Source organism: Oncorhynchus masou, chromosome 16, assembly GCF_036934945.1.
Source record: "Oncorhynchus masou masou isolate Uvic2021 chromosome 16, UVic_Omas_1.1, whole genome shotgun sequence".
Classification (NCBI taxonomy): Eukaryota; Metazoa; Chordata; class Actinopteri; order Salmoniformes; family Salmonidae; genus Oncorhynchus; species Oncorhynchus masou.
The window spans coordinates 26,052,729-26,067,638 of NC_088227.1; the positions used below are offsets into that span (position 1 = coordinate 26,052,729).

Genomic DNA, 14,910 nt, shown 5'->3' on the forward strand with positions numbered 1-14,910 from the left:
TCAGTTAAGAACAAATTCTTATTTTCAATGACAGCCTTGGAACAATGGGGTTAACTGCCTGTTCAGGGGCAGAACAACAGATTTGTACCTTGTCAGCTCGGGGATTTGAACTTGCAATCTTGCGGTTACTAGTCTGATGCTCTAACCACTAGGCTACACTGGCCCTAAAGTGTTTAATTCCCTGGTTTAATATGATGAGAGTGAGTCAGTGGAGTAGTCTGTGTTCTAGAGCCCTGTGTGAGGCAGCAAGCTGTTTCAGCTAGTGAAAGGACTATGGGCACTCTCCCACTCTCGCTTGGTCCCTTTCTCTCCCTCCCTCCCTCTCTCTCTTTGTCTACTTTCTTTTTTTCTCTCTCTCCCTCTCTCTCTTTGTCTAAAAAAGTCAAAGCAACATCAAAACAAAGAGCAGTTATTGTGTGATAATTTGGCGATTACAATTTTTTGTTTAATCCTTTAATAAATACAACGAAGTAAAACGAGTATTTCAGTACCTCAACTGTTAGACAGGGGGTGCTAGTGCGTGATGAGAAACGAGTCCAGGGACATACTGAATGAGAGGGAGAGGGAGCGAAAGAGAAAGAGACACTGAGCGGAGAGAGAAATCACACAGAGTAGGAGAGACACGTGAATCAAACCAGAAACGAGACTGCTCATTTAAACTGTATGCCAGGCGGATGGAATGCGCTCTCAGAGCATCTCGCGGTTAACTTTGGACTCTGTGTGGGGACTCGTTGACCGTGCGCGCATGGGTTCCGTGACAGGTTGTAAAGAAGGAATTCCAACACTATTTTTAAAGCCACACGCGGATCTGGGGGCGTGGACCGCTCGAGCACAGACCGTTTGGTTCGAGGAACATTTTAATGTGACTGTTGGATGTGGATTGTCGTACCGCTCTACCGGCTTGGAGTGCCCCGGCATACCCAAAGCATTTGGACACAACACGGTCCGAGCTGTCGCTCTCGTTGGTTCGGGATTGCTTTGAGTTTAAAATGATATTTTCTGTCAATTTCCCTGTCATTGGAATACGTACATTTTGCTCCGATTGAGGGTTTACAAGAGTGAGGGCGGCGTGGAAGGAATAGGCTACTACAGCGGGAGCAAAGCGTCTCCAAATGGCGCAACGTTGGAACGTTTATGATTACATATAACTAAACCAATTACTGAATACGGTAACACTTTCTAATCGGTCTAAATCTGGAACAATTCTTGGTTTTAAATAATGATTTTTTTTCTTTGCCTAAAGTGATTGTTTACCGTGAACCTGGCATGTCAATATGGGCGAGTAACATCGATGGCAAATGACATCGGGGATTTGAGCGCTATCACTGCATCCACTGAACTCATCTCCGTCTGCAAATATTGGCATGTGTCAAAGGATATCAGTGTATTTCGTTTCACTGACCTTTTTCACCAAACGGGTTTATTGGATGTTATCACAGAATAACGGGAGACCATATATTCCATAGTCCCTATAAAAAATAATAGAATTTTGAACTACGTAGTCTACAGTTTAGGCTATTATTTTTGAGTCATGGATTCTAACATTTGCATTGTCCTTTCTTCGTGTGTTCCTGACAATTAGACTGCATCAATTGCGAAGATACTGCCATTTTCATTTGCATTTAACAATGAGATTTAAAATCCGTTTGGGGAAGTAGTTATTGGTGGTGTTCTGTTCTGCACTCTTTACATTCGCCTATTTACAGTAGCTACAACACCCAAACATGACAAGCACCGGACCTGTCATCGTGTTTGAGTGGCTGAAGACCCTCCAGCTCTCTCAGTATGTGGAGTCCTTCGTGGATAACGGCTACGATGATCTGGAAGTTTGCAAACAAATTGGAGACCCCGACCTGGATGCTATCGGTGTCTACATACCGCACCACCGGCAAAGGATCCACGACGCGGTGCAAAGGCTGAAAGACGACGAGAAGGAGACTGAGGCGGGGCTGTATTTTACACTTGAGCCGATGCCCCCCGCGTCCGAAATGTGTCCTAGTCATCTGGTGGACCAGTACGAGTCTAAACTCCGGGGGTCCAAGTCTTGGACCGAACCGAATAGTGACCGGGTCGGGAGGAATGGGGGCGCGTATCTGGGCGCGCAGAGGAACCTGACGCTTGGAAACCGGAGGGAGCTGGTGATTTACCCCAAATTGAAGCTGAAGATCATGATTAGGGATAAAGTCATCAGAGATGGAGTCAACCTTGCCAGGCCACCATACTCAAACAAGGTGAGATCATCATCAAGACTATACCTCTCACTGGAAAGCTGTATAACCAATGCATACCATCATTATAACCGGTCCCATGTCATGCAAAGGATAATCAGTCATCCAAATCATTTTGAATCAGAGAAAGATGCTACTCATTATATAAATGTTGGGTTGGGCATGCTATATCATAGATATGCATCTCAGATCAAGTGGTTGTCTGAGCCATTGCTGGTTGTCAGGCCTCAGGAGAGCCCTGTCTGGCCCTATTGTCCCCTGGGGATGTGTCCTTGTCTGGCCCTATGTTCCCTTGGGATTGTGTGAGTTAGTGAATGCTGCCGTGGTGACGGCTGGCTGCTGTGGATCAATGAGCGGGAAGAGGAGGAGCCTTCAATCATTCTCTGATTTCCTGTAGAGAGAAACACACTTGGATGATAGATTAATTCACACTCACCTGTCTAGTGTTTCTCACCTGTCTGTCCAGACCCCAGACCTCTCTGAGGAGTTGGATCAACCTGCGTCATCGTGCTCATTTTGGCCCAGGCCAATTTAGTTGATGAACGTGTGTCGTCATCATTGATTAGCAGCAGTCTAAATTGAGGGTGTCCATCTGGTTTTCTGCTGGAGCTCATTTGAGGAGGCAGATTGATAGCATCTTTATATCAGATCAGTGGCCTTCCATCAGATGCTCAGCCTACTGAGGGCTCACTCAATGACCACTTTGTTAGTACAGAGAAGAAAGTGAGACACACACACACACACACACACACACACATAGCTTTTGTCACCATAGCCGTGCAATGCAATGTACATTACATTTTTTGGGATACGATGAAAAAGATCAGTGTTTAATTCTACAGAGAGATTCTCCTGAGAGAAAATAGCATTTCAAAGGATTATCTCATGCACATGTTATTTCAAGGGTTTCCAATTGAATTGATCCTTAAATCTTGAAATCTTACAATGAACATGCAGACTTTATTTGGGATTTCAAAGTGATCAATATTCAAATTGCAGTGTTTTGTCAGCACTTCTTCTGCCTCTTTGTATTCCTGGCATTATCCCTTTTCCTATAAATGGGAATCCCACAGAGATTTGGGATTTTTCCAGGACTATGGCTAACGTCACTTTGAAACAAATTGTTTTCTCCAGACGGTTAAAGGCTGTATTTATTTAGAGCCAAAGCTTCAACACTGAGGCTTTGGAGGAGAATGAGCAGTTCAAGGTCTCTCTCTCGCTCTCTCCGTGTGTGTGTGTGTGTGTGTGTGTGTGTGTGTGTGTGTGTGTGTGTGTGTGTGTGTGTGTGTGTGTGTGTGTGTGTGTGTGTGTGTGTGTGTGTGTGTGTGTGTGTGTGTGTGTGTGTGTGTGTTTGCTTGCTTGCTTGCTTGCATGTGTGTATACATACAGTATGTGAGTGTGAAACCCAGCAGTAGAGTGTTGAATGTGATCCAGGCCAGTAGTCTTCTCCTCAGGAGCGAGTCAATTGTGAGGAGCCCTCAGTGATGGAACTGTGACCAGCTGGCCTCTGATTGGTCAGTGCAGGGTTCTTCTCTCTCTGCCCCTGAGACCAGACATGGTAGTCTCAACAAGGCTTACATAGTACATTAAATACAGCATAGATAAGCAAATGGCGGTTGTGGGTCAATGTCTGGTAACTCTATGTTCACACTGCTTCTCTGTTTGTTTTTGTGCTTCATTTGTAGACACAGTACTTCATCCAGCACTGCTCAGTGATGATGCTCTGAAATGTCGTTGACTGCCACGTCCCTATGAGGCTATAGGACCATAAGCCAACACTTCACTACTAGGGCTCTGCTGGGAGACATTAATACCCATGATCCTTATCTAGACCACAGGGAGCCCTTGTCTGGGGGGAGATAGAGAGACACAGACAGAGGCAGAGAGAGAGAGAAAGAGAGAGGGGGGGTATCATTGCTCGAACACGTCTATGATTGCACAGTTCTGTATTTCTCATTGGAGAACAATACTAGCATTATTGATAGTGTTTGGTGTGTAATTGTTGTGTGCAGTGCAGTCATATTGCTTGCTAATGGCTACTTAGATACTACACTTGTGCTTATTGATTTTCTTGGTTCCTTTTAATTCCTTCATTGCATTTTCCTGACTGAGAAGTGACATTGACACCATCAATGACAAATGTGTTTGATAACGAGTGAAACAAATTAACTGCCATGCCATGGCTCATCCTCTTGCTGTGTTGTGGTGACAATGTTGCCATTCCAGAGCATGGAGGCTGAGGAGACACAAGGAGAGGGGTACTTTACTCTCTGCATCTACTTTCTGCTATCTAGAAGATGTTATGTCTGACCATATTGAATCACAGACCCAGTGTAATGCTGTCTCTGAAGCACACAGATATTTGTGGTCAAAGCATGTCAGTTTCTGCTAATTAAAGTGGAGATGTTCAGTTGAGTTAGAAAAATGTTTTTTTAAAATGTGCCCTGTCTTCAGATGCCAAAAGGCTTGCAGAAACAGTAACATTTAACAGGATGGTGCTCTGCCCTATATTTCCTCTTGATCCAGCCAATCAGATGATCTGGAATGAATGGGAAGGGCAGCTCGTTAAATGTTATGGCTTTTTGTGACGCTGATTTGAATCTCTACTATTTCAGTTACAAATCGTCCACGATTTGACTGTCCATGAATGTCCGCGTTGTAGGGCGGATAGCAGCCTCTGTCCTGTACACCTCCACAATACTAGTATTTCCTCTGTATGCCCTGTGTCTGTGTGGTTAGGAAGTGGAAGCTAAACTCAGGGAGATGCTCCCATTGTTTGACTGCAGGCTGATGGAGCCACGTGTCCATTCACTCGTGTTGTGTTTTGGATTTCCGATTTCCGCCCATCGAATAGCACTGAGGAGACAAGTGGCCTGCATTGTCCTGATGGGAGGGTGATGAAACCACTGGGTGTCATGTGGAGAGGATGACTGTACAGAGATGGAAGTTTATGATGCTCAAACAGAAACAGGACTGGAATCAGTGTTTGTTAAGAGGACTGGGCTGCTGATGCTGATCTAAGGTCAGCTTAGCATTTCCCCCATGTCAGGATTTGTGGAGGGTAAGCTGTTCCTAGATAAGTTCTTACGGGAAACTTCACATCACTTGTTCAAAGCCTTAAACTGACCTGAGAGCAGTTGATTCAATCTGGTGGGAGTTTTTATCAAGCTTGTGGCTTAGTGCTCCTTACCAATGTGAGACATTCAGTTAATACATGGAGTTGTTGAGTCTTTGTGAGGGAAGATGGAAAGGCAGTATGGGGTAGTTGATGCTATTATTGGCTTCCTCCCTGAGTGAAAGGACAAGATCGTCACCTTCCATGCTTCACTCTAACCTTGCTTCCTCTCTTAGTTCTTTTAATATCCCAGCTTCCTCGCCTTTCATGAAATCAGCTTTCTTTTAGAGATCCTTTAGTTGGCCTAATGAGAAAATGACCATGGTCCACTCCTGCATTATGGCTATAGGCCAGACTAAAGTACAGCCAAACCTTTAGTGTGAAAAAGAGCTTTGTTTATAGAGGTTTAACTTCCTGAATGTTTCAGATATAAGATAGTGGTCATAACTATGTATCATTCATGTGGTGTAGTATAGTGCTAAGTAAAATAATAAACATTTCTGTGTTACAATTTTATGGTACATGCATTATCCATAACTCTGTTCCCCACTCAGAATAGCATTTAACCCCAGGAGAATAACTCTGTTCCCCACTCAGAATAGCATTTAGCCCCAGGAGAATAACTCTGTTCCCCACTCAGAATAGCATTTAGCCCCAGGAGAATAACTCTGTTCCCCACTCAGAATAGCATTTAGCCCCAGGAGAATAACTCTGTTCCCCACTCAGAATAGCATTTAGCCCCAGGAGAATAACTCTGTTCCCCACTCAGAATAGCATTTAGCCCCAGGAGAATAACTCTGTTCCCCACTCAGAATAGCATTTAGCCCCAGGAGAATAACTCTGTTCCCCACTCAGAATAGCATTTAACCCCAGGAGAATAACTCTGTTCCCCACTCAGAATAGCATTTAGCCCCAGGAGAATAACTCTGTTCCCCACTCAGAATAGCATTTAGCCCCAGGAGAATAACTCTGTTCCCCACTCAGAATAGCATTTAACCCCAGGAGAATAACTCTGTTCCCCACTCAGAATAGTATTTAGCCCCAGGAGAATAACTCTGTTCCCCACTCAGAATAGCATTTAGCCCCAGGAGAATAACTCTTTCCCAAACAAATCACATTTTATTGGTCACATACACATATTTAGCAGATAATATTGCGGGTGTAGCGAAATGCTTGTGTTCCTTGCCCCAACAGTGCAGTAGTATCTAACATTTCACAACAATATACACAAATCTAAAAGTAAAATAATGGAATTAGAAATATATAAATCATGTCCGAGTGGCATTGACTAGAATACAGTAGAATACAGTATATACATATGAAATGAGTATAAAACAGTATGTAAACATTATTTAAGATACTAGTGTTCCATTTAAAGTGACCAGTGATTCCATCTCTCTGCTTTCTCATAAAGAAGACGGTATGCTCTGTTTTTACATAATTAACAGCTTTTTCCTTATTGATAAGCCAGGCAGCAGAGTAATTTGGTGAAAGCTTTTCGTTTAGCCAAGAATCTTCTTTTCTTCATGTTACACCCTGTGGGCTGGCAAGCTGCCATAAGACGGGAAAAGGAGACCCTTTAGAATGGAACGGCCCTGATGTTTGCCAAGGTTTCTGCTGAACGTCCTGTTTGCTCTCAGCCTTTATTAAGGACCATTTAAAGGTGTAATCAACAACTGCTCGTAAAAAGGAAGTCATAAAATGTCAAGGATGGCCGTATGGGCTTGAGTCAGGGAGAGAAAGTAAATTAGCAAGACAGGTAAAGGATAGAGGTGGGGGAGTGTCATAGAGGGATGGACCACATTCATTCCCTTCACACAAAACACACTCAAACTGCTTTGCTACCAGTCTCCTTTTATTCTACACTTAATTAAAACCTCTTAGAGCTACCCCCTACTTTTTTCAATTTCCGCCTGAAGACATGCCCTAATCTAACTGCACAGTCAGGCACAGCACCAAGGATATGCATATTCTTGGTACCATTTGAAAGAAAACACTCTGAAGTTTGTGTAAATGTGAATTGAATGTAGGAAAATATAACACAATAGATCTGGTTTAGATAATACAATGAAAAAAAAAACATGTGTTTTTCTTTTTATTGTTGTATCATCATCTTTAAAATGAACAAGATAAAGCAAACATTCAGATAGGATGATGGGGACAATTTCAGTGAAAAACATAAGAGGGCAACAGTGCTTGTGCAAAGTTTCAGAATGATAACTTCCAAAATGAGTGTGCTACATGATATTTATCATGAAGTCACCCAGGTGTCCCACACAAGTAGGCCAAATGTACCCAAGTGGCCAAATTGGTAAAGTTATACATTTTGAATGGAATAACTATATACAAAATACCAAAATGGTATTCTAACACACACCCCCCCCCAAAGAAAATGGAGAAAAAACATGAAAAAAATATATACACATTTACAAAATAATATTTTCAATATTTGGAAGACCCTCAGTCCTCTTCACAATATTATGCTGCTGATGCCAGGAGCCATAGCACATCCATGCCTGCAGAAATACATTTGGGCAGATGAACACCACTTGTGGCAGGAGCTTAAGTGGGGGATGGACACCTTGGCAGTGTCACTGTGAAAGATAATGTGCAGTTAGAATAGTTTCACATATGAGCCCTGTATCAACAGGTATAATAAACAGATTACAGAGTACAGGGAACATAAGGTTGAATATATTATTATAGACATGCTAGATCTACTGTCTCATTTATATTATGACATTTCAGCTAGATCTACTGTCTCTATTATATTATGACAGACCAGCTGTATCTACAGTCTCCATTCCACTTTGGCCATTGTTGTGGGCCTGCCCTCCCCTCAACAGCTTCAAATAGGCTATTTCATTTCCCAAATAATATTTTATATTATTACTTTCAAACAACGGCATTAGCATGAGAAGAACCAGTCCAAAACGATGTCCTCTCCGTTCAAAAAGTATTCCTCCATTTGGGAATCGCTAAATGAATCGTCCTCGATCAATTTCTTCTAAAATTGTGTGTACATCTGTATATCTAGACTTAGATTTAGCTTTCCCTGACTTAGTCACCATACTGATTGATATATAAACAGCTGAATATGCGCTTTACCAAAACAATGCTGTGTGCAACATGTGTTGCTCCTCCCGGTATGAATCGTCAATGGCGAATGAACCTCTTTACGCCGGAGTTTACTACATGGGTTGGTCTTCCAACACATAAACATTACATATTGCCGTTTACCTCAGCTCATTGGCTACCCAGCTAGATTTCAAGACGATCAGTGGTCATTGGGTTAAAATACAGTCAATCAACGAAACGGTGGGCAAATCATTGGTGCACAATGATGTCATTACTTGTTGTCCTCAAATCGGTTTCTTTCAGTCAATACGTCCCTCGAAATGACCCATCAGGTTTGGTTGTGTTACAAGCAAACCAGTTGATTGCAATGAAACCAAACATGACTGGAAAAGTCACGTTTTGTGTGTGTATTTACCTCGAATGTAAATTTCATGTTAGGCTATAAAAATAGATTTTATCAAACAAAAGACCATTCATTGTGTAACAATGAGCATTGGGATTGCAAACAGAGGAAGATCGTCAAAGGTAAACCATTTATTTTATTGCAGTTTGTGATTTTGTTACGCCTGTGCTGGTTGAAATAGTCGTTTTTTATGGGGCTCTATCCTCAGATAATCGCATCATATTCTTTCGCAGTAAATCCTTTTTTAAATCTGACAACGCAGTTGGATTAGCAAGATTCTAGGCTTTCAAAACATGTGAGACACTTGTATTTTCATGAATGTTTAATATGACTATTTATGTAGCGATCACCGGGTTCCGTGCGCAGATAGGTTAAAGGCTACCAAATATAGCCTGTTCCTAGATCAGTTAGTGCTGTCATGCCAACTCCTATGGTAATTGTCATGTCAACAACTATAAAACTTAGCTGTACAGCACCAACAGACTTGGTACCAGGCTATGCATGATAAACACTAGCACTTGAGAACCTAAACAACATCTGGGTGTGTTGTGTCTAGGCTGTTAGCTAGTTCCCTGATCTTTGACCCCAACTGGGTTTGACCTGCTTGTCAAACACTAGCTGAGCTGGGGTGATCCTGATCGGAGTTGACAAGAGGAAACGGACCATACAGTACTACAGTCCCTCTGGGTCTCAATGGTTCTAGCTCCAGTACACTATCAGAATATAACATTTACATTTTGGGTAATAGGGCCTCTGGACTGTGCGCTCAGTGCTGTAATGTACAGGTAACTGCCAAAATAAAGGAAACACACACATATAGTGTCTTAATAGGGTGTTGGGCCACCACGACCCCTCAACCTGCTTCAATGTACCTTGGCATAGATTCTATAATAGATTCTATAAGTGTTTGGAACTCTATTGAAGGAATGCGACACCATTCTGGAACTCTATTGAAGGGATGCGACACCGTTCTTCCATAATTTGGTGTTTTGTTGATGGTGGTGGAAATCTTGTCTCAGGCGCCACTCCAGAAGTGTTCAATTGGGTTGAGATCCGGTGACACACACACACACACACACACACGCACCCTTTAAACCCTCTACGCTCCTTTGAGACCACTCTCAAAGTCACTGAGATCTCTTCTTCTAACTATGGTAGTAAAATACTGGGCATTTTTATACATGACCCTAAGATTGATGGGATGTTAATTGCTTAATTAACTCAGGAACCACACCTGTGTTGAAGCAAGTTCTTTCAGTATACTTTGTATCCCTCATTTAATCAAGTGTTTCCATTATTTTGGCAGTTACCTGTATGTGAGGCTCCTGAGCTCTTCCACAGCTGTCAAAAGAAATCAGATATATATGCACCCTCAGTCTTGTGAAGTTTTCTGGAAATTAAAGGAGTAACCTGCTACGTATTTTCTCCATAGAGAATGGTGTGTGTCATTGTGTGTCAGAGCACCACAGAACGTTTTAATGGCTGGCTTTCTGTCCAGTCGGGCCCACAGAGACAGACAGACATGACCACCCTTCTCCAAGGAACAAGTGAAAATGTGGGAAAAGCAGTGTAACACTGTGTGCAGCTGGCCTTCTCATTTCACTGGGATGTTTTCCTACTGTGCTCTTTGTTTCTCACATAATCGAGTGGCTTTTAAGCAGCTTTAGTCATACTTGAAAACTTGCTTATGTGAGGCTGTGGGTGTAAGTATACTATTCAAATTACCCAGAAACACAGTTGAAATGCTTCAAATACTCTAATGAATAATTTACATAACATTTACAGTTATAATGATAATTGATAATTGTTTAGAAATCTATCACGGCATATATGTTGTAAAGTTTTAGCCACAGCTTCTTAGTCTAATTCTATACTGGCAAGATATATGTCCCTCATATGGCACATCCATATCACTTACAGAGCTATGCATAGTCATGGCAACACCTTTAAATAAAGCGTCCAGTCTATGTTGTTGCTGGACGCTGCAGCCATGACTATTTCCACTGTAGAAGAGGTCCTGATGAGACATGAATGACAGATATATTATCAGATATGTTATCAGATATGTTATCAGATATGTTATCAGATACGTTATCATATATATTATCAGATATTTTATCAGATACATTATCAGATATATTATCAGATATGTTATCAGATACATTATCAGATATATTATCAGATATGTTATCAGATATGTTATCAGATACGTTATCATATATATTATCAGATATTTTATCAGATACATTATCAGATATATTATCAGATATGTTATCAGATATGTTATCAGATATGTTATCAGATACGTTATCATATATATTATCAGATATTTTATCAGATACATTATCAGATATTTTATCATATATATTATCAGATATGTTATCAGATATGTTATCAGATATGTTATCAGATATGTTATCAGATATGTTATCAGATACGTTATCATATATGTTATCAGATATGTTATCAGATATGTTATCAGATATGTTATCAGATACGTTATCAGATACGTTATCATATATGTTATCAGATATGTTATCAGATACGTTATCATATATGTTATCAGATATGTTATCAGATATGTTATCAGATATGTTATCAGATACGTTATCAGATACGTTATCATATATGTTATCAGATATGTTATCAGATACGTTATCATATATGTTATCAGATATGTTATCAGATATGTTATCAGATATGTTATCAGATACGTTATCATATATATTATCAGATATGTTATCAGATACGTTATCAGATATATTATCATATATATTGTCAGATATGTTATCAGATATGTTATCAGATATGTTATCAGATCAGTGTTACAGCTACAAGTACAACACCATAATGCATCAATCCTGTTCTGCAACATGGACAGCAAAGCAAATGAAGCAATCAAGTGCCCCTGTAGGATAGAAGGTGACAAGAGAGCAGGCTCCAGCATCTGTGTGTGTCAGGAACCAGATTGCACACATCCCCATTGCGTGTAGATCACAGTCGGGTTGATTAAAGAAGGGATCATTATACCAACCTATTCTGTAGACAGTGATTGGAGCTCACAGGAAATCACTTTGTGTGCAATCAAAACATAGAATCATTTGTGGTTGTAGCCCATAGAGTTGGCCTTTGTTATATCTTCTTATATTTGCATGTGTGTTACCTATTGTGCCTCCCTCCAACTATGCACACCACCAGTCAGGGGTCATGCACCGGGGTGCCTGTGAAAGCAGGGGTTGCCATAGAAACAGATTGTGAGTATTTAAAGATTAGTTACCTTGTTTGTCCGGCTGCATGTAGTCTGGGATTGGTGGTATTAGGAGGTTAAGTGGCAGAGTGCAGGTTGGGATTATTGCATTTTATTGCATAATTCTGGCAAAGATGCAATAACTCCAGTATTTTTCCTGCTTTGCTTGTTCACCATCTTATTTTTAGATAGGGAGACTATTTGTTTTCAGCTTTTTTATTTCCAGACATATGGTGAGCATTATGTTAAGAACAACCTAATCGCAATAAAATCCCACTATTGAATCACACTACCTATAGAATTGTGAGAATTGCAATACGTATCGTATCGGCACCGAAGCATTGTGATAATATCGTATCATGAGGTCCCTGGCAATTCCCAGCCCGAGCTCGTCCTGATAATGTGTTCTTTTAGAGGGCTTATTCTTTGAAAATTGCAATGTAGTCTTAAATGACTCCAACCTTTAGGGTCAAATGTCTTCAGAGGTCAATCCTATAGGTTTTTACTGCATACCTATAAAATATCAAGCCTCTTTTTCATAGTCACGACTCTGCTTTTATAAAAGGTGGCAGAGCACTTTCTCCAGTTTGTTTTCCCAGCCCGAGCCCCTGTCTCCCCAGTCCCCACGGTCTTGTGTCAAATGGATAGCGTAATCCCTTCTCTATGAAGATAGTGTTAAACGGGGGGGTGAGGGATGAGGGCGCTCCCTCCAGAGCATGGGTCCAGGCTGCAGCATCATTAATCAGCAGCTGTAAAGCAACAGACAGGATATGATGTCAGGTGACCTTTCCCTGGTCCCTGGGAGGATGCCATGGTGTGTTCAGGTACACTAGTTACAGTGTCGACCTGCACCGAATGTTGCCCTGCACCAAGATTCGCCCTGCACCGAATGTTGCCCTGCACCAAGATTCGCCCTGCACCGAATGTCGCCCTGCACTGAATGTCGCCCTGCACCGAATGTCGCCCTGCACCGAATGTCGCCCTGCACCGAATGTCGCCCTGCACCGAATGTCGCCCTGCACCGAATGTTGCCCTGCACCAAGATTCGCCCTGCACCGAATGTCGCCCTGCACTGAATGTCGCCCTGCACCGAATGTTGCCCTGCACCAAGATTCGCCCTGCACCGAATGTCGCCCTGCACTGAATGTCACCCTGCACCGAATGTCGCCCTGCACCGAATGTCGCCATGTACTGAATGTCGCCCTGTACTGAATGTCGCCCTGTACCAAGATTCGCCCTGCACTAAATGTCGTCCTGCACTGAATGTCGCCCTGCACTGAATGTCGCCCTGCACTGAATGTCGTCCTGCACTGAATGTCGCCCTGCACCGAATGTCGCCATGTACTGAATGTCGCCCTGTACTGAATGTCGCCCTGTACCAAGATTCGCCCTGCACTAAATGTCGTCCTGCACTGAATGTCGCCCTGCACTGAATGTCGCCCTGCACTGAATGTCGTCCTGCACTGAATGTCGCCCTGCACCGAATGTCGCACTGCACTGAATGTCGTCCTGCACTGAATGTCGTCTTGCACCGAATGTTGCCCTGCACTGAATGTCGCCCTGCACTGAATGTCGTCTTGCACTGAATGTCGCCCTGCACTGAATGTCACCCTGCACCAAGATTTGCCCTGCACTGAATGTCGCCCTGCACTGAATGTCGCCCTGCACTGAATGTCGCCCTGCACCAAGATTCGCCCTGCACTGAATGTCACCCTGCACCGAATGTCGCCCTGCACCAAATGTTGCCCTGCACTGAATGTCGTCCTGCACTGAATGTCGCCCTGCACTGAATGTCACCCTGCACTGAATGTCGCCCTGCACTGAATGTCGTCCTGCACCGAATGTCGCCCTGCACTGAATGTCGCCCTGCACCAAGATTCGCCCTGCACTGAATGTCGCCCTGCACGCAATGTCAATCTGCACCGAATGTCGACCTGCTGTTCGTTTCGCACTGTGTGTTTTAGGGACTAGCTACATCACTTTTCAAATTACGGCTGGCACTCTGTTCAGAGGTGCTAAGTACTCTCGGCCGGCGAATACTACCGGTGTGTCGAGAATTTAAGACCACCAACAGCAGTCACACTATTACACTGTCCTCTTTAAGACACTTAGACAGCATGAGTCATTTAACAGAATGATGAGAGGAGTTGGCCTCACCCATACACCTATCAACTTGTATGTCAGAATGGTCCCATGGTCCACAAGGCAAGATTGTGAGAGATAGTGAGAAAGAGAGGGGGGGGAGTGGGATTATCCTGTCTGAAGGTATTATAAGGGTCGGGGTAAGGAAGGTAAGGAACGAACACTGCTCCGCCAGAGAACCCACCCCATCTCCCCCTCCCACTCTCTCCTCTCTAATTGGTCCATTTCCAATGCATCAGTGTAGGGCTGTGCAGAGAGGCTTTGATCATGGGGACCACACGGGTGTTGCTGTGTCTCTGTACCTGGCTGAGGGGCTTTGTAGTGGCAGTGCCTGGCAGGGTTGTAAAACACTGTGACTCTACATACCTGGCTGGATCCAGACCTTCATTAGCCTAAACAACCAGTTAGTACACTCTTCTGATTCACTCAAACACACACAAGCATTAGATTATCGCACATCCTGTTTTTATATCATTATAAACTGTGTGGCTCGAGCCCTGAATGCTGATTGGCTGACAGCCGTGGTGTATCAGACCGTATACCATGGGTATGATAAAACATGTATTTTTACTGCTCTAATTATGTGAGTAACCTGTTCATAATAGCAGTAATGCACCTCTGAGGTTTGCGGTATATGGCCAATATACCACAGCTAAGGGCTGTATCCAGGCACTCTGCGTTGCATCGTGCATAAGAA

At 42.8% G+C, this 14,910-nt stretch overlaps 1 protein-coding gene across 3 annotated transcripts in view; it reads left to right on the forward strand.

Moving 5' to 3' along the window:
* Positions 1–640: 640 nt before the first annotated feature.
* LOC135557756 (SAM and SH3 domain-containing protein 1-like) overlaps positions 641–14,910 on the forward strand; it is a 321,252-nt gene continuing 306,982 nt past the window's right edge. For 2 of the 3 annotated variants that reach the window (XM_064991329.1, XM_064991330.1), the window contains exon 1: positions 641–2,231. In XM_064991329.1, the coding sequence (XP_064847401.1) occupies positions 1,725–2,231 (507 nt within the window). In that variant the 5' untranslated portion in view covers positions 641–1,724. The remainder of the gene's footprint in view (positions 2,232–14,910) is intronic. The other variant, XM_064991334.1, reaches the window with a different exon arrangement.